The sequence below is a fragment of the Oryctolagus cuniculus genome, chromosome 3 (genome assembly GCF_051225735.1).
Source record: "Oryctolagus cuniculus isolate XC-2025 breed Fujian yellow rabbit chromosome 3, ASM5122573v1, whole genome shotgun sequence".
Taxonomy (NCBI): domain Eukaryota; kingdom Metazoa; phylum Chordata; class Mammalia; order Lagomorpha; family Leporidae; genus Oryctolagus; species Oryctolagus cuniculus.
The window spans coordinates 75,359,051-75,379,063 of record NC_142869.1 but is presented as its reverse complement, the minus strand read 5'-3'; the positions used below and the strand labels follow the sequence as shown (position 1 = coordinate 75,379,063).

The window sequence follows — 20,013 nt, the reverse complement described above, 5'->3', positions numbered from 1 at the left end:
TCGGGCAGCGGCTTACCCGCTGCAACATAATGCTGGCTCTATCTGTTTATATTTTTAGTCCAAAATTTTCTCTAGACTTTTTCTTGCTTTCCCAAAACTCATCTACTATTACGAACTCTCTGTTCTGCCAGCACCTAACAATACAACCTGTTTTCTGACAAATATGTCACTTACCTCCGAAACTAACTTCTCATCTGAAGTGTATCTTCTATTGATGTGAACTGGTCTCTGAATTGCCCAGGCTTAAAATCCCAGGGACGCCTCTGATTTGTGGTACCTTGTTATCCTTTCCCCACTATCAGTTATCAGTTGACAGGTTATGTGGGTATATAAAACTCAAATTCTCAAGTCTGTAGGTGCTGCACAGTATTTTAGCGTAGTTCTCAAAGCCTTCTGCCCAAAAGTACTAACTTTGTAGGGGGAACTGCATTCTAGTTTCTCCTCAGGCTAGTTCTTCCTACAAATCACTGCTAAATTAATCTTCTGAATTTATGCTCTAACAACATCATGATTAAATTATGCTCAAAAATTCAATGATAAAAATATTCAATGGCCTCTCATTGTGTAGCAAATTAGATTCAAATATTTGTACTTTGAAGTCAAGACACTTGAATTTGTCCCAACCTGCCTCTCCAATATTTTATTATACTTTCTTCATCTCTATATCCTGTGTTCTCATCAAATATGACATTTTCACTATGTTCAGAATCAACTTGTCTCATTTTCGTGTGCAATTTCCTACCTCCGGACTATCTACTTGTATTTTCAACAATCTCTCTCGAAACTGTATCCATTTGTCAGGATTTAGCTCAAATGCTACTTCCTTCAAGAAATTCTTCCTCATTTTTCTAAAACTCATGGAAATCATTTCCCATTAATGTAAAATACTGCCTAGCACGACACATGCAATAAATATTAATTATTTTCTTACACAATTTATTCACATCTCTCATGCCATTTACAATTTTTCTCAACATATGGGCTGAGTATGTGCTCTGATGATTTGTTCACGAAAGTAAAACTTATGTATTCCTTATCTTAACGTACCTTGTATCTAGAGTTGTTCGACATGGAGAGAGGGAGGGAAGCAATGAAAGAGGAGGAGAAAGGAAAAGTAGAAGAGGGAAGAGTGATCTTTTGGAGACTTAACTGCATAAGAATAAACACCCTTAAAGAATCTCTATTTTACAATGTAATAAAACATGAAAATAAAGTAATTACCCTTAAAGAATCTCTATTTTACAATGTAATAAAACATGAAAATAAAGTAATTTATAAAGTGAGAATAGAGCAGATGACAAAGAACTAAGTACTGCATATTGCTGAATACATCATAATACAGGCTTCCTTTAATATTACTATTTCAAAACAAGAAAGGCAGCTACCTCTTTGCTGTTATTCGACATTTTGATCATTCTGTCAATGTAGTCTCTTGCCTTATCGTGTCGACCAATGTGCCATAGAAACAAGCCTGCATAGTATAAAGCTTTCTGTCCAGCTCCTTTACGCAGCTCCTTCATTCTGGAATCTAACTCCAGAATAGCTTCTTTGTCTGGGAAGAGAAAATGATTTTAATGAAAATTAAATTCTAGATCAAGTCTTTATAATAAGTTAGAAGATTAACAGCCTGGGGAACTCAGTGTGTTCCTCTATATCTAATAGAAATAAAAAGTAAGCCATGTAAGTAATTCAAACTTTACAGACTCAATTTTAATAATTAAAACTATCATCTCAAAACCTAACTGATAAAAACTAATGAGATACTTTGCACTCTGACTAAATCTTTGAAATCTGGTGGTTGTTTTACACTTGCAGCGTATTTCAATTAAGATGCTGAATTTTCTTCAGAAACACTTGATTCATAGATTTCATAAATCTTACAGCTGAAAAGCAGATTCACAGACAAGTTGTTCCACATGCAGGTTTTCTAGTAAGTGAATATCAGTTTTAAATTCAAAATATAAATTAAGTAAGATTTAAAACTTAGTTCCTCAAACTAGATACATTTTAAGTGTTTCCAGTCATGTGTAGCCAATGATGACTATAAGGTACAATACAACTGCATAGTTTGTAGCATTTACAAAGCTAATGTTATTTTAAAAAATGACTAGTATAGTTTATAATGATGCTAAACTAATGCATTGTTAGGGGCAGGTTCAAGACTAGCACTCAAATTATCTCTCAAATTCAACTCTAAAAAATAGGCTGGGTTAAGGTTATGTGCCAATGAAAGGAGCATAATTATCATGATATTCATATGTTAACACTGACTACTCAACTACTCCCTTAAAAGGAAACCTTTCTTTGAATAATTCTATTTACTTTTATTAAATCTAGTAAATATGAATGTTTGCTTAGAAAACATATGTCAGTTATGTCCAAATCCCAGACAGAATCAGAATCAGGCACAGAAAAATGAAGAAGAAATTTTGAAGTTGAGGACTGTGATTCTAACAACTTTACCTTCCTGGGAACAGTTATCAAAAAAAGAAGGTATGTGAATCTTCCTTTTAAACTGAATAATACAAATTTAAATGTGAAATTACAAAGGTACAACTTCATGCACGGAGGTAACAAAATTGTTTCTGGAGGGTTACACGCTTGCCTGACACACGAACCCTTTCCCCTCTTCCCTGCCCCTAATCTACTCAGAAATTTTCATTAATAGCCATGATAGAGAAATGGAAAAGAGGTCATCAGTGCTGGGGCAGCCATTGTACGCCTCAGTCCAGATTTTTATCAGATCCCTAAGGTTACAGCTGTGACACTGTCTACACCAATTTGGCTCTTGGCAGATCTCAGCTTAAGTCTTTGTACAATCAGGGCTTACACCATTCTGGAACAATGTACACCAAAAATCTACACCTTTCCCAGGAAATCTGTACTGACATCTAGGCCCCTACTAGAGTGCAGGCCCAGCACAAGTTATAGAGGGTAGAAAGCAGAGTTACTGCTTCTAAACAATATTCCTGAATCTATCTTTACAGTGTCTTGAAAACATATTTCCAAACATAACAAACAGAATAGGGAATATTCAGTTAAATGAAAATGTTTCTACTAATTTCTTTATTATAGAATTATTTACTATGGTTCTCCAATGAGATCTCTCTGTTCCAGCTAATCCCACTCCCACTAGAGCACAGAAAAAGGGGATCCACAGAAGGGCCTAATCCTGAGCTACTTCCATGTGTTTACCCATCCATTTCCCTGTATGGCAAGTATAAGTCAACTTTAACCTGTCCTACAAAGACCAGATAAAGTCATGGTCTTTTACAAAGTCTTCCTAGCCTAATTCAATGTACTAATAGACCTTTCAATTTCAACTAATTATGGATTCATTTGTCTCTAGTTTTTTTTAAATCATTGTATTTGATAGTAACACTGGAATTTAAGCTTTGTGGTTTTTACATTTTATTTTCTCAACTAGATCATAAACTTGATGTCATGGATCACTTATGATCATTTTGTATTTTTTAATTGCTTTGACACATTTCCTAGCAGATAGTAAGCACATATTGTTAATTTGTTTACTTGATAAATACAATGTTTTATTTATCTTTAATTTGAAAGGCACAGATACAGAGAAAGAGAAGGAGACAGAGACAGAGACACAGAGAGAGACAGAGAGAGAGCGAGAGAGGGAGAGAGAGAGAGTTTGATTGATCTTCCATCTGCTGGTTTACTTCCCAAATGGCTACAACACCTGGGGCTTGAGCCAGGGTGAAGCCAGTGGCCAGGAGCTTCTTCTGGATCTCCCATATAGGTGGCAGGGGACCAAAGATTTGGGCCTTCCTCCACTGTTTTCCCAGGCCATTAAGCAGAGAGCTGAACTGGAAATGGAGCAGCCAGGACATGAACTGGTGCCCATGTGGGATGCTAGCACTGCAGGCAGTCGCTTAACCTTAATACAGCACCAACCAGCCCCAGACATAATGTTTCAGATAACATTTTATTGATTTGCGCATGTATGTGTACAGTGAAGGAGGCATGTAATACTTGGCTTAAGTAAAGAACAATTTTCTAGGGGCCGGCGCCATGGTGCAGCGGGTTAATACCTTGGCCTGAAGGTATTGGCACCATCGGCTGCTGTACTTCCCATCCAGCTCTCTGCTATGTCCTGGGAAAGCAGTAGAAGATGGCCCTAGCCCTTGCTGCACCCACATGGGAGACCCGGAAGAAGCTCCTGGCTCCTGGCTTTGGATCGGCACAGCTCTGGCCCTTGCAGTCAATTGGGTAGTGAACTAGTGGATGGAAGACTTTTCTCTCTGTCTCTGCCTCTCCTCTCTCTGTGTAACTCTGATTTTCAAATGAATAAATAAATCTTTAAAAAAAGACCACTTTTCTTTTTATTATTTTTTTTTATTTTTTTATTTTTTGACAGGCAGAGTGGACAGTGAGAGAGACAGAGAGAAAGGTCTTCCTTTGCCATTGGTTCACCCTCCAATGGCCGCCACAGCCGGCGTGCTGCGGCTGGCGCACTGCGCTGATCCAATGGCAGGAGCCAGGTACTTATCCTGGTCTCCCATGGGGTGCAGGGCCCAAGCACTTGGGCCATCCTCCACTGCATTCCCTGGCTACAGCAGAGAGCTGGCCTGGAAGAGGGGCAACTGGGACAGAATCCGGCACCCCGACCAGGACTAGAACCTGGTGTGCCGGCGCTGCAAGGCGGAGGATTAGCCTAGTGAGCCGCGGCGCCGGCCCCACTTTTCTAATATTTAAGAAACCATTAAATATTTGGTTACTGCTTATTTGAAACAAGATCTATATTACAAATCCACTGGCTGCTCCTGGATATATATTAGAAAATACAATGCAATTTCCTCCTTATTTCTTATAATTTGGATAGTCTCCTGCCTTAGTCATTAAGTTATACTGTACAATAAGACAATTCACACAACTTTAATTGCTGGTTTATGCATATGGTTCCTTCTATAATCTAGTCATATTTCCCAATATACTACTGGATAAAAACTGAATATTTTCCAAGAGCCAGCCCTCATATAGGGGGTAAAGAGGTTTAATATATAGAAGAGAAAAACTATACCCATTTGTAACTATATATTTGCAGATTAAAAGTCATCTGATGCAGAGAAATTTATATACATACTTGCTTTCTGGCTGTCTTTTTACTGCCTAAGTGTAACTGCCAATATACATTCACCTTTAAGTTAACTCAAACAATACCTATGTACTACCAAAACCTGGGCCATGGAATATAAGAAATATGAAAGGAATACAAGATGTATGTTTCTTGTGTTTGCTGAATTTATAATCTTGTCAGAAATATAACACATACATGATATAAATGGTACATACAGATAAAATTTAATATAATAAGATCAGACTGAATGTTATGGTAATTGAGAAAAATAAAAATGATTTGAACATGAAAAACTGTCCTGAGCAATGTATTTAAATACCATACCTGGATGTAGACTCATTTTATGAGTGTGTATTAGTGCAATATGAGAACAGAGTGATACATCTTGTTTATTTTTAGTAGTCTCGAATTCTCGAAGAGCTTCTTGAGTTTTACCTGAAAAATCAAGATGATGATATGAAGAATTGTTCATGGTGCAAAGCAAGAATTTAAAACCATGGAACAAGTTCAAAAATTAGTACATACCTTCCATTAATGTACCATAAGCATGATAAAGCCTGAAGACAGGGTCATTGCCATACATCTTAATTCCTTCACTGGCAAAAAGTACCACATGATGGAAATATCTCTCTTGACAATAGTAATCGATCAAAGTCTAAAAGGAAGCAATGATGACATGTTAAGATGTTCTGAAACACTTCAGAAAGCAGATAGTCATCTGGAAAAGCCAAAACTTCTCTTCTTCCAAGTGCCTTATAGAACTGCAGAACATAAGGAACACAAAATGAATGTTACTTCAATCTTTTCCAATAATTTCAACCTTTATTCCTAATTTTTTAACAGCACTAATATTGGACTACATTAACCTCTTTCTTTCCCTTTGCCCACATTTTCTTAAATATTTTAGAAAACTGACAATAAAGAATAGAGAAAAAAAGAGGCTGCCATCATCAGAGTATAGATTTTTTTAAAAAAAGATCTTGCTTCTCTTAAAATATCTATTTTGTTATCACAGCATTACAAAGTGATGAAACTTAATAATTTATTTTCAAATTCAATTGTATTTTTTTCAAAAAATTTATTTATTTAAAACACAGACTTACAGACAGAGGGAGAAAGAGAGAAAGGGATCCTCCATTCACAGTTTCACTCCCTAAATTGCCACAACGAAGTCAGGAGCTTGGAATTCCATCTTGGTCTCTCACACAAGTAGTAGAGGCACAAGCATTTGGGCCATAACCCACAGATTTCACATGCACTTTAGGACATGAGATTAGAAGTGGAGCAACCAGGACTCAAAACAAGGCCCAAATGGAATACCAACATCACAAGTGGCAGCATAACCCACTGAGACACAACACTGAACCCACATCTTTACTTTTATGTCTGAGTCCTACAACAAATAATCATCAGTGAGAATGAATAATCTCAAAGGGGTTTCAATGGAAATGGCTATCTTCAAGCTTTTTTGCAAGGCTATATTATTTTGTTGAAAGATGTACTGAGGCCGGCGCTGTGGCATAGCGGGTAAAGCCACCAGCTGCAGTGCTAGCATCCCACATGGGTGCCTGTTTGAGTCTTGGCTGCTCCACTTTCGATCCAGTTCTCTACTATGGCCTGGGAAAGCAGAAGATGGCCTAAGTCCTTGTACCCCTGCACCTGCATGGGAGACCTGAAAGCAGATCCTGGCTCCTGGCTTCGGAATGGCGCAGTTCCAGCCATTGAGGCCATCTGGGTTGTGAACCAGCGGAAGGAAGACCTCTCTCACTCTCTCTGTTTCTGCTTCTCTGTAACTCTGCCTTTAAAATAAGTAAATAATTTTTTTTAAAAGATGTATTTATTTGTAAGGCAGAGATACAGAAAGAGGAGAAAGAGGAGAGAGAGAGAATGAATGAATGAATATGAATGAATCTTCCATCTGCTGGTTCACTCCTCAAATGACCTCAATGGCTCTGGTTGGGCCAGGCTGAAGCCAGGAGCCAGGAGCTTCTTCCTGGGTGCAGGGGCCTAAGGACCTGGGCCATCTTCCGCTGCTTTCCCAGGCCATTAAAGTGGCATAGCCAGGTCTGGAACCGGTGCCCACATGGGATGCCGGCAGGCATATGAGATGCTCTGTGGGCAGAGGCTTAACAGTCTATGTTACAGTGTTGGCCCCTATACTATTTTATTATTTTGGTTTACAGAGCAAACTCCTCAGGAGATACTAAATTCTCATTAGTTATTTCTATGCTTTACCTAGGGCTATTTGCTATTCTAATCTAAAAGGGAAGTCACAATCTCACTACCACTAGGATGTACCTGATTCACCAAAGCTGGTTCAGCAGAATTGATACAGTTGAATTCCGAACTGACAGGATTAAAATATGAGTGTATCCAGACAGTTCTGTTGTGTAGGCTATTGTTCCTGCAGAGCTACAGCCCATGCCCTTCTCTGTATCATTTAGGTAAATGTTCTGTATGAATTTTATTCTGCATCACTCCTTGTAATTACTGAGTTCTGTTCTTTCTTAGCCACTTTTCTTGAGAGTGTGATTCACACTCCATCTCTTAGAAGTCTATCGCACATCTCAGTAAACTGTACCAACCCCATAATGGCACAAATGACCTCTTAGTTTGTCACAGCTAAGAATACTTTCATTGGGGCTGGCATTGTGATATAATGGGTTAAGCCACTGCCTGCAATGCCAGCATCCCATGTGGGCACCAGTTCTAGTCCCAGCTGCTCTGCTTCTGATCCAGCTCCCTGCTAATGCACCTGGGAAAGCACCAGAAGATGGCCCAAGTGCTTGGGCCCCTGCACCCAAGTTGGAGACCCAGCCCACCTAGCCCAGCCCTGGCCACTGCAGCCATTTGGGGGGTAAACCAGCAGATAGAAGAGCTCTCCCTCTCTGTAATGCTGTCCTTCAAATAAATAAAATAAATCTTCCTGAACAGCAGTTAGTATTGCTTAGAATCTACAATTTTGCTGAAAGACAGCATGATATTACATAGATTTAAAAGTAAAACCTGATTTCAACTCTTTGGGTCCATTTCACACTACCTCAGTTGGCTCATTCGTAAAATTCTGATAGTAAAGCAAATTTACAAGTGGTTGTAAGAGTTCTGTGAGCATAGTGTAAAGTCCTATCTTTAGGCTGGCGCCGTGGCTCAATAGGCTAATCTTCTGCCTTGCGGTGCCGGCACACCGGGTTCTAGTCCGGGTCGGGGCGCCAGATTCTGTCCCAGTTGCCCCTCTTCCAGGCCAGCTCTCTGCTATGGCCCAGGAGTGCAGTGGAGGATGGCCCAAGTGCTTGGGCCCTGCACCCGCATGGGAGACCAGGAGAAGCACCTGGCTCCTGGCTTCGGATCAGTGCGATGCACCGGCTACAGCGCGCCAGCCGCGGCGGCCATTGGAGGGTGAACCAATGGCAAAAAAAAGAAGACCTTTCTCTCTGTCTCTCTCTCTCTCACTGTCCACTCTGCCTGTCAAAAAAAAAAAAAGTCCTATCTTTAAAAATTATTTATTTATTTATTTATTTGAAAGTCAGCTACAGAGAGAGGGGAAGAGAGAGGAAGAGAGAGGCACAGAGGCAGGGAGGGAGGGGAGAGAGGAAGAGAGAGGGAGAAATTGATTTTCCATCCATTGGTTCACTCCCCAGATAGCTGGGACTTCCAAGTGGGTGGCAGGGGTTCAAGCACTTGGGCTGTCCTCCACGGCTTTCACAGGTGGAACAGCAGGGAGCTGGATCAGAATTGGAGGCAGCTGGATGCCAACTGGCACCCATATGGGATGTTGGAGTTGCAGGCGGCAGCTTTACCTGCTACACAATGCTCACCCCAAAAGTCCTATTCTGAAATACAAAAAGTTCGTTTGAAGCTCGTATGTTGATTATATGAAAAATGATTATGTCCAGCTAAGACTCTTGTCTTAAGAGTAAAATTAAGGGAAAGATTCCTGGGCAGGACTTCAGAAACCAGCCCTGAACTGCGAACTCTGCACTCCCCCTCCACACACAGACAGGCCTTCCTATTTCTTCTCATGACTCTTGAGGAAAGTGTAGAGGTTAGCCAGAGATGAGCTGCAATAACAGAGAGAACACGCATCAGTTTTCCCCAGGGGGAAGAGTGTTGACCTAGAGCATTAACAGACCATATAAGGTGACTACAAAAAGTTTGTGGGGGGGGGGGAATGAAATTAAATGTTTTAGGGCAAGCATTTTGAAATCTAGGAATCACGTTTTCATTAATGTGCACCTTCCAAAAAGTTGTCGGAGCACGCTGGTAGCTGGTCCTTTGTAGAGGAAGCCTGTTGTTTCCAGGGGAAGGCAGCTCAGGTCATGTTCAGGACGTTCTACTCAAGTCGTGGACTGGATCCTCTAGACTCAGTGATGGGGATCACATAGCAGGTTTTAGCATTAAGGTGTTTTTTACTGAAGAGTTTATGTGGGTGGCCGTGTAAAGTATAAATTAAAGGGGAGTAAAAAAAAAATGTCAGACACTTCAGCGCTGCCCAACCTTCCACACAGCCAAATCCTCCTCTATCCACTTATGAGGCTCACAGGGTGAATACTTTATTTACCTGCTTATTGTCTGAGTCCTACTCAAACGTAAACTCTGGAAGGGTTTTCCTTCCTCCTATGGCTGCAGTATCCTCGGGGGGGGGGGGGGGTTAGAACGGCGGCAGACCCACAGGGGACATTCGATGCGCAATGCATCGCGGGAGGGTTTTCCTCCAAGATCAGACTGTCAAGTTGTGAAGACGGAGACTATCTGCTCCTGCTACCTCCAGCTTTTGAGGGCCATGGACAGAGACCTCGACAAATACCGAGAGAGTCGACTCATTGGGCAAACGAGTCATAAAGGTCATCATCCAAAAAGAACACTTTTCAAGCCTCATGTCTTCAAGTGCTTTATCTAGTTCTTAAGTGGGCCGTCTGAGCGGACGAACCCCTCATCTTCAAAGACAACACCTCCGCGCGAAGACGCCTGCATGTTTACGCCGCCGGTCGAATTGGTTTCCCAGGGTTGCAGCGGACACCGGTTGGCTCGGAGTCCTTAACGGTCGCACCTGGACGCACAGCGTCACAGGTCCCCCGGGCTTTCCTAACGAATGCGACCCCAGAGTAAAAGGGAACACCACAAACGGCAGAGGACGAGCGCTCCACCGGCCGTCCACACAGCAGCGCGCGGCCCAGAGCCCCGGGGCGCGGCCGGCGCCGAGGAGGCGGGGAGGTGGGCTTCAGGCCCAAACCCCTCACCGGTGCGGCCACACAACCCAGGACACGGGAGCCACAAAAGAGCAACCCCCGAGCTCCCTCCCCTAGCTCATCGCCACCACGAAAAGCCCCGTCCGCCCGTGCGCTCACCTTGAGCCCCTGCGAGTCCATAACTTTCCCGAGGCCCAACCGCGGGCTGCAGGGCGTACGCCCACCGGCGCCCAGGCAGAGCCCAGGGCTCAGGGCCCAGCTGCCACGGCCCCAGCTCCGCGCTAGCGGCTGGACTCGGTGGGCGGGGCGGGGCGGAGCCGCGCCGCCATTGGCTGTTCAGAGAGAGGGGGCGGGCCCTTGAGGCCGGGATTACGGGGGCGCGCGCGGAGCAGGCGCTCGAGGGGACCCTGAGGGAGTGCTGCGAGGGCGACCACGGGCGGGCCAGCGTTCGAGAAAGGCGTGCGACTGGTTGGTTGGTCAGAAAGGAGGCCGGACCTAGAAAGAGACCTCGGAGACCAGGGGGTGGGTTGACTCGAATATATGGAGTTAAGGAATAAAGCAAATGGTGGAGGAAGGGGGAAGAGGGGCAAGTATTCGCGCTCACTGGCTACAAAGAAAGACACCATTTTCTTCAGGTTTCTACTGGCCGGTTTCCGCAATGCGGAAGCTGCAGGCTTCCCCAGCGCTGGGAAGAGCGTTTAGCTCTCACGTGTAGTTGGGTTTTGACCACAAGGTGGCGCAGAAAAATCACAAGTCTTTAGCAGAAATGAACGGCATTGAGCTTCATGGGCCTGTTTTCCTTGGCACGCATTCTTGCAATACTGTTTGTTGCTGAAATGCAGATTAAATTAGTCCGTTCTTACCAGCCCTCATCATAAGAAAGACAAACGAGGCAAACTTTTTAGTGTTTGTGTATATGTTTAATAGTACTGCCGCCGATTATAGGAATAAAATTAATCCCTATGCAGGTTTTTATTTTTAATACCCCTTAGGCAACTGTCAGCTGCACGTATATTGCCTCAGAGAATTAGATTAAATACACTGGACTAAGGCTTTTCTATTCCTGTTTAAAGATATTGTAAATAGTGCATTGGGTTTGAAGTTTAACTGATTTTCGCTGCATTGTTTACGTGGATTTCAAATGTCTATAGTAGTCTTATAAGATATGATATGCATAGTTCCCCTTTTCAGATTTCAGATAAATGTCTTAAGGAGTTTGTGGACATTAATTTTTTCCATGCCAGTAGGTTGCATAATGACAATCTGGAGAGAAAAGTTAGCTACTACTGCAGGCTTTAAAACAAAACCATATTTTTCATTAGTTTCCCTGTACAGTGCATTCCACCCAATGAGACATATTTTTATGAGAATTTTTGTTTGCTTCCAGTCTTAAACATTTGTGGTCATGGGCAGCGGGTAACACCTGCTGGTCTGATGTTCAAAACTGTGCATTAATCTGCCCTTGGTATGGGGAGGCCAAGATGCTCACTGAAGTGTATCATTGTGTACAGTAGACTTTTGCTTCCCAGGCAAAAGTTCATCTAGAAGCACACACCTAAGGATCATGATCAGATGAACAGCGTATCAACTCACCTTTCTGAGATCTTCAAAGACTAAACTTGGGCTAAGTCAGACCACAGAAAAGCTGCATTAATTTAGCCTAAGGTGGACTTTCTTTTGCTGAATTTTGTTGTGAGGTTAAATTTTTCAGTGCAGCAATCATGCCAGGCACACCAAGAGTGTTTTCTGAGTTAAAACTCTTTCGAGATTAGCTTTGTCACACATGGTGTTCCCTGAATCATTCATGTTACAGATTTCTTTTGGATCTCAGGCCAAGAAAACTCTTTCCTAAAAAAACAATTATGAACTCCTTACCGTAAACATTTTTAGAGCTCACATTATCTCCATGCTTTTGAGCCCAGCATCCAGGACCTTTCACCTCATTGTCTTTCCAAGGCTTATCTCCTTTTCTCCCATTCAAAGTCTTTGTTCCAACCACACAGGACAACTATTCCTTCTTCTAGGAACACTTTCCCTTGGGCTCTTCACCTGATAAAATCTACTTTTTCTTTGGAGTTTATCTCAAATACCACTCTTTTTTTTTTTTTTTTAAAGATTATTGTATTTATTTGAAAGAGTTACAGAGAGAGGTCCTATCACATTTCATGCTTTTTCTCAGCTGGTTGTTCCAACTTGTGTGCCCTAAGTACCTTTTATTCTGCCAGTTTGACTCCTTTATCTGTAAGAAGCTGGGCCACAAGCATGTCAGAGGATCACTTCACACTGATGCACACAACATTTTGTTGATGACACCCACACTCTGTCTCCCTCAGGAAGAGAATCTTTCCTACCCAGAGTTATGCCTGGAGGCAAAGGCTGTTACTCTCTATCTCCTGAGTTTCTTTGTTTGTTTGTTGCCATCTCAGAAGTCCAGGCTTTCTCTCCTAATATCTAACTCCTGGTTTCTCAAGTGCTGTCCTGGTATTGACTCTTCCACTTGTCTAAATTGGCTGAAGAAAAACAGCTGGAGCTCACATTTCAGGAACTCCATTCATAAATCCATTTGTAACTGGACTTTAATTTGTAGCAGTAAGTGTATTTTCCCCAAATGTTTATTTTGAGAATTTCTGAAGATATGGAAAGGTTGAATGAGAGTACAATGGACACCCCTGTACTCATCACCAGAGTACAGTTCGATTTTTCAGATGGATTCCGTGTTGCTCCCCATGACTTCCATCCTCTTGTTTTAAGAAGATAGCTATGTCATCAGTATTCTTGCAGCAAGGTAGAAGCAAAAGCCTTTAGAACTTGCTACCCAGTAGGTGGTCATGCTAGCCATGTGAGACTGTTTAAGTATATAGTAAAATTAATTAAAATTACATAAGAGTAAAAAGTAGCCAGTTGTAGCAGGCACATTTCAAGGTTCAGTGGCCACATTTGACTAGTGGATATTGTACTATATAAGTATAGAATAATTTCAGCATGTCAGGAAGTCTATTGGCTAACACTTCAGAAGCTTTATAGGTTTATTATAAAAGAATAAGTTTATTGAAAAAATGATTTTTATGGAATTATGATTTTTTAGGGATCCAGCCTGTGATCTGGAGCAGTGATCTAGAAAGAGTCTAAACTTCAGGAAATTGGTTGCATGGTATAGTCAGCAGAGCTGAGTGTGGGACACAGACCTCAAGAATGTATTTTAGTTTGGACAACAGGAGGACACCAGAGGCTATGACAGATTGGAAGGTCAAGAAACATCTCCTGCTTTCTGAATACCTTCTAAGCCTCTTGGTTTTTTGTTGAGTCCTAGGCAAGAAAGGTGTTCAAGATACTAAGAATTTACTGCTTATCAATCCAGTGCACTGACGCTCAGCCTTGGATTTAATTGCATTAAAACAAAGAAGAAGGGATAAAATTTTCTAGCACAGATGAATTTTGGGACTGAGTTTCAGTAAAAGTAAAATTACCTTTGTGATTATTTTCAATACAGTATACTTTTACTTAAAATTAGAATGCACATGTTATTGGCCACTGGGGGACATTGTTTTCCCATACGTAAGATAAAGTTATATAGCATCATTCTCAAACTGGAGAATACACCAGTATTACCTTGAGGGTTTTTAAAATAATCTTTGTTTTTTTTTTAATAGTTTTTTTTTTTTTTTTTTGACAGGCAGAGTGGACAGTGAGAGAGAGAGAGAGACAGAGAGAAAGGTCTTCCTTTGACGTTGGTTCACCCTCCAATGGCCGCCACGGCGCACCGCGCTGATCGGAAGCCAGGAGCCTGGTCTCCCATGGAGTGCAGGGCCCAAGCACCTGGGCCATCCTCCACTGCACTCCCGGGCCACAGCAGAGAGCTGTCCTGGAAGAGGGGCGACCAGGACTAGAACCCAGTGTGCTGGCGCCGCAAGGCGGAGGATTAGCCTAGTGAGCTGCAGCGCCAGCCTATCTTTATTTGTTTTAAAGACAGAGAGATAGAGAGTGATGCAGACAGAGAAATATAATTCTCCTATCTGCTGGTTCACTCTCCCAAATCTTCAACAGCCATGGCTGGGCCATTGTGAAGCCAGGAGCCAGGAATGCAAATCAGGTCTCCCATGTAGGTTGCAGGGAGCCAACTTGAGCTCTCATCTGCTGCTTCTAGGGGTGTGCATTAGCAGGAAGTTGGACTTAGAAGTGGAGCCAAGACTAGAACACATGTACTTTGATGCAGAATGTCAATATGCCAAGGGGATACTTAATAGATGCGCTAAATGCCTCCCCCAGAGGGTATGTTAAAACACATATTACTGGACCTCTGCCTACACACATTCTAATCCAGTGGGAATGGGAGGGAGGCAAAGATATGAATATCTAGCAAGTGATGCTGATATTGCTAGTCTGTGAACCACACTATGATAACCACTTCTTAAATAAAAAGTTTAACACACATTATTAAGACTACTTATTGACTGGACTTGCTTCATCATAAGGGTGTTGTAATGTACACAAAGAACCATATGCTTACTGTACTAAGAGCTGGTCTTTGTCTATCATAAAAAGGTTGTGTGTGATTATACCCTATTTAAATAAGTGTAGTAAGAGCTCTGCAGACAGTTATAGTGTCTCTATGGTTAAAAAAAGAATGTATGCAGTGAGTGGGGTACAGTAATGAAGTTTAAGACCAAAAAACTTAACAGTTTATGAGACTAATTTACTAAGGTTTAGATAAAGTCCTGTCCCTAAATGTCAGTATAGGAAAAGCACCCCTCCCCCAGATATGGATAATGTTTATGACTGGTTCTAAAAGATAGTAATTCATTTCCAAATTATAATTCAAGGAATAGTCAGTAGCTATATTTGTTAGGGTAATCCAGGATTTGGCTTTGTTTAAGAGCTGAATTAGACATTGAGATGTGAGCTTCCTGAGGACATTCAGCCTTGCAGAGTAGAAAAAGCCATCTTCCATGGATTCCTAAGAAATGCATATGAAAGAGTTATCTGTACTCATATGTTTATAACAGCTCAGTTCACAGTAGCTAAGGTATGAAATCAACCCAGATGTCCATCAACTGATGACTGGATAAAGAAAATGTTGTATACACACTCTATGAAATACTACCTAGCCATAAAAAAGAATGATCCTGTATTTTGCAACAAAATAGATGCAACTGGAAACTATTATGCTTAGTGAAATAAACTAGTCCCCAAAAGACTATATAACATGTTTTATCTGACATGAGGTAGTTAATATGGAATATAAAAAAATTATAAGAACAAAACTGAAATTTTATGATCTGATTATTGTTAATTACCCTTATGTATATTACTGTGAAACAGTGGCCATTTTACTTTTTAGTTGTTGAAAATTATGGTTAGTGATACATTAAGCTTGTGATTATAAAGTAAATTGAAAGTATGTTATTAAAAAATTAAAAGAAAAAAGAAAGGAAGAAGGGGGATTGAGGGAGGGAGTGAAGGAGGGAAGTGTGGTAGCTTTTTATAATCATACCTATGAAATACATGAAATCTGCTAACTTTATATCAATAAAAATGAGAAATAAAAAAAAATGAAATCCAAGAAGTACAAGGTCTTCTCTAGCATTATCCTTTCTCTGTAGGAGAACCATAACAAAGTCAGTCCATTGACAGCAGTTACCCAGTCTATGCAGTAAGGGAGCAGCCTGGCTTCTCCCAACTACTTATATAAAATCTGAGAAGAGAGAAATGATGTAAAGATGGAATTGTTAAGCAAAAATGAATAAAAACCTAATGATTTAGAAAATTCTCGGTCTATCTATATAGAAAAGAATGAGAAAACCTGTTCAGGGATGAACAGTAAGGGTGGTTATGTGATCATTTAACAAGGAAACTAACATAGGTGTGAACTATGAACTTAATAAGCCACCCTACTAGGAAAGCCACTTGTTTAAACTGAAGAGGAAAAGGTAACAGACAGATGTCAGCTGTTCTTGGATTTCATGGGATGAACCACAGAGCTCTGTGACTGTGAATGTGTGCTATTTTTTAAGACCCTGGAAGAATGACTCTGAAGGCAATTCAGAGATCATCAGGGCTGCCCCCTCGGTTTCTAGAGACGAACCATTGCCTTGCTTTCAACAGGCAAGACAAATTCACCCACAGCCAAAACACCAGGACCTCTGCCCCAGTGAGTCCAGAAGGCGGAATCTCCATGCCAGTGGGTATAAAAGGCAGAGCATCTGGCCCAAAATGATTATTCTCAAGCACTATGGGCTAACGCTATTTGCTTTGTTAGATTTTATATCTACTTAGGGCCTTTCACTCCTTCCTTCTTTCCTATTTCTTCCTTGTGGAATGAGTAAGCCTCCTTCACGTGCAACCTGTCATTGTATTTTGAAAGCACATAACATGTTTCATTCCACAGGTTCACAGCTGGAGAATTTAACTCAGGATGCATCTCATCCTTATATCTGATTTGAGTGAAACCTAAGGTGAGAATCTGGATTTAATGTTTAAAGTGGGTACTGGAATGAGTTCTGATATTTGGGGCTATTGGAGTGGAGATGAATTTATTATGTATTTTAGAAGGATTTGAATTTTGGGGGGTAGAGGGAGGGATACTACAGGTGAATGGAAGTAGGCCCTCACCAGACAATGAATATGTTGGAAACATGACCTTAGATTTCCAGCTTTCAGAACAGTGGAAAGTAAATTTCTGTTATGTATAAGCTGCTCAGGCTATGATGTTCTGTTATGTTAGCCTGATATTACTAACCCATAATTCTCCAATTGAAATCTGACTTCATTTTCATTCTCAAGTCTGCCATTTGTTTTTGAAATTTCATGCAAGAAATTCTTATAGTCTAGCAAGTAATAACATATCAAATATGACAGTCTCTATTGTATTTAGATTATATCATTCCTCATTTTCATCTCTTCTGAGAGAAATAGTTCACTATCCTTCATAAATCCTATTGTCTACTTCTTTACATAGTTATATTCACAATCTATGGTTATTGTATTTTGTTTTAGTATTTCGCTATATCAGGTTATCAATCAGTATAACTCAATATATATTTTCCCTAAGGTTGAGCAAATGGCTACACTTATGACTGAGACTGATCCAAGGCACAATTTGTTTGCCTTTAAAAATTTTGTTTTCTATGACTGCAAGAAATACTGCTGAACAAGACATTTCTTCACCATCCTTGATGAAAGATGAACATTAATAATGCAGTTAAAAATCAGGCCAAGTAATTTTGAAGAGAAAACAAGGTCCAGAAGCCCTAATTCCTTTTAGAATAGATTTAAAATGGCAAGCTCAATAGTTCTACCACAGCAGAGAACAAGGTGAGTATTATGAAACCCTTAAGTTTTAAGGAGTTAAAAATCAATTTATAGACTCACATCTTAGAAATATTTGTGCTATACATATTTATACCCTTATCTGCTCTTACACCTATGTCTGTTTCTTTATATATACTGAGAAGTGTATCAATTGTTTTATATATCTGATGTTGCTGTAATATGTCAAAGTTGGTTTTCATTTATAACTTTTGTGGTGTTTTATTACATTATACATCTTACCCAGTGACAGCTCTATTATATAGAAAATAAGTAAAACAAAAATATCTTGGAGGAATTAACAACTTTTTAAAAAAGAAATATTTACAGCAATGCTAAAAATTAATTTTCTCACTTTTTAAACTGTTAGTACTTTGCATTTACCACGCACTATAGAGAATCATGTCTGCCTATCAGGCACCACGTAGTGTGTGTGTTGTTATGCTAGAGTGGAAGATGAGAATGATGAGATGAAATCTGCTTTCCTAATTACAGAGAAAAGCAGATTAAAGTGCCATGAAGTGGCATATAAAAGGTAGCCCTTTCTGTCCCTGTGAATCCTAGTTTATGGCTCTTGTTTTAGCATAATTGTTAATATTACCCTCTTCATTAGTTGTCCAGGTTTGGACATATACACCAAAATCTCACAGAAATCCACAGAAGAGAAAATTCTTTTCCAGTAATAAGGTAGCTGTCACTAAATCTTGAAAACCCTACAGCATCAGGCAGGTAACAAAAGTGCATAGGATAAGAAGGCAAGGACTAGGGCACTGAAGCTATGGCTCTATCTACTGGGGTCCTGAGTCCTTCAGAATACAGTCCAATATTGCCAAATCTCATATCTCCAGGTCTATGCATGTTGCCTAGAATTTAGCAGAAGACACTGTAGTTTGAATGTAATTAAATTTTAGACTAGGTTAGGTAGCCCATTTGGAAAATCTGGTGCAAATGGTATCACAATCTTATTTGTCCACAGAAGTGTCATTTACAGGACATATATTAACTTCGTAGAACTATGTCAAAAGATACTGCCGTTGAAAGCAAGTAACTTGCTCTCCTAGACTACTATGGAATAAGTACCCCTGAACCCAAGAGTAAGTAATTTCAGCATTTACTCAAATTGAAGTTGAAATTAATACCCATGTTGTTGTATCTTTGTATAGAAATGCTTCTCTTCTCATAATACTGGCCCTTGCAAAAACACACTTCTAAATAATCATATCACTTAAGATATCCTTACAATTAGCCTTTTTTATAATTCTTAGAAAAGCAAAAAATTCAACTTAATTGTGAAAAATAACATTGACCTGGATTAGATATGAGAAACACTCTTCATCATTCTAAAACAGTTTTGAATATGAAAGTAGATGGGCAAGAATTTAGAATTTTGGTTGAGTCTAGTAGCCCTTTCAAACACTATTATATTCACAATATGACTTTTCTAAGACAGAAAGCCTTTGTAGTTGATTTCTGTGCTTAACTCATTCTAAAAATTAGTTTAGAGAACCTGACATTGTATGTACAAGTGCCTAATAGTGTAGAACAAATGTAGTAAAACAGTACAAATGACTTGAATCATATGACAAATTATTTTCTTTCCCTGGTGTCTCTTTGGTTCCTATTCATTTTGGTGGCTTCTTCTGACTGCTAAATTCTCCATCATGATCCAGAGATCAAGCATTTAATTCATTGCATTTCCAGAGCTATGAGAAAAGCGATATACCTATAATGGTGAAGTGAGACTCATTTCTATTTCCACATGGGAGAAATAAAACCCAGAATATACCTTGATTTGAAACCCTGAGGGAACCTACAAAAAGTGACATTTGTACTTACATATAAAACCAAGAGATAAAGATGAAATGCTGCCAAATGAAGTCTCAAGTCAGATTTGCTGGTTAAGTCCCATTCCCCTCTTCCCAGTAGTTTCTTAAATAGTGTCTTTGTTTTCTACTTACTTTAAAGTTAAAATTCTATTCACACGAGCCTATTTCAACTACTTTGACAGATCACTAAATGAATGGGTCTTCATCACTAAATCCATCAGCTTGCATCTAAGGCCCATTCTTATCTGGGCCTTGTTTCTGTCAGCCACTGTCAGTGTTCACATTTCCCTCTTGCACCAGTGAACTGTTGTAAGTGTGGAGAACAGGCCAGTCTGTGTCTCATTTCCATTATGTGTCTTTGATTGTTGTCTTCAAACCAAGCACATACAGTAGTTCTTGTGTGCCTATATTTGCCTGTAACTATTGATCTGAAAGCTTCTGTTAACACATGTATCTCTAACAAAATTGGCATTGCCATTTTATAGATGATAAAATTGAAGTCAAGAGTGTCGCTCCCCCTCTTCGTGGAGGAACGACACAGGACCCTGCGTTGTTCTTTCGTCTGCTCGGCCCTCCCCGGGTTTGCTGCTGGTTC

General features: G+C 40.3%; 1 protein-coding gene and 1 long non-coding RNA gene across 6 annotated transcripts in view; one reads left to right on the top strand and one right to left on the bottom strand.

Moving 5' to 3' along the window:
* TTC21B (tetratricopeptide repeat domain 21B) overlaps window positions 1-10,746 on the bottom strand; it is a 106,852-nt gene extending 96,106 nt beyond the window's left edge. For 2 of the 5 annotated variants that reach the window (XM_002712247.6, XM_017342903.4), the window contains exons 1-4: window positions 10,447-10,746; window positions 5,627-5,756; window positions 5,426-5,536; window positions 1,386-1,552 (exon numbers count right to left, since the gene is read on the bottom strand). In XM_002712247.6, coding sequence (XP_002712293.1) covers window positions 1,386-1,552; window positions 5,426-5,536; window positions 5,627-5,756; window positions 10,447-10,467 — 429 coding nt within the window. In that variant the 5' untranslated portion in view covers window positions 10,468-10,746. Of the gene's footprint in view, window positions 1-1,385; window positions 1,553-5,425; window positions 5,537-5,626; window positions 5,863-9,334; window positions 9,511-10,446 lie in introns of all 5 variants that reach the window. The other 3 variants (XM_089329076.1, XM_051848549.3, XM_070070739.2) reach the window with 3 other exon arrangements.
* Window positions 10,687-17,468, top strand: LOC103348769 (uncharacterized). Its single transcript, XR_007920390.3, has 3 exons — window positions 10,687-10,809; window positions 16,673-16,739; window positions 17,336-17,468. It is a non-coding gene; the product is annotated as an uncharacterized LOC103348769 (long non-coding RNA).
* The last annotated feature ends 2,545 nt before the right edge of the window (window positions 17,469-20,013 follow it).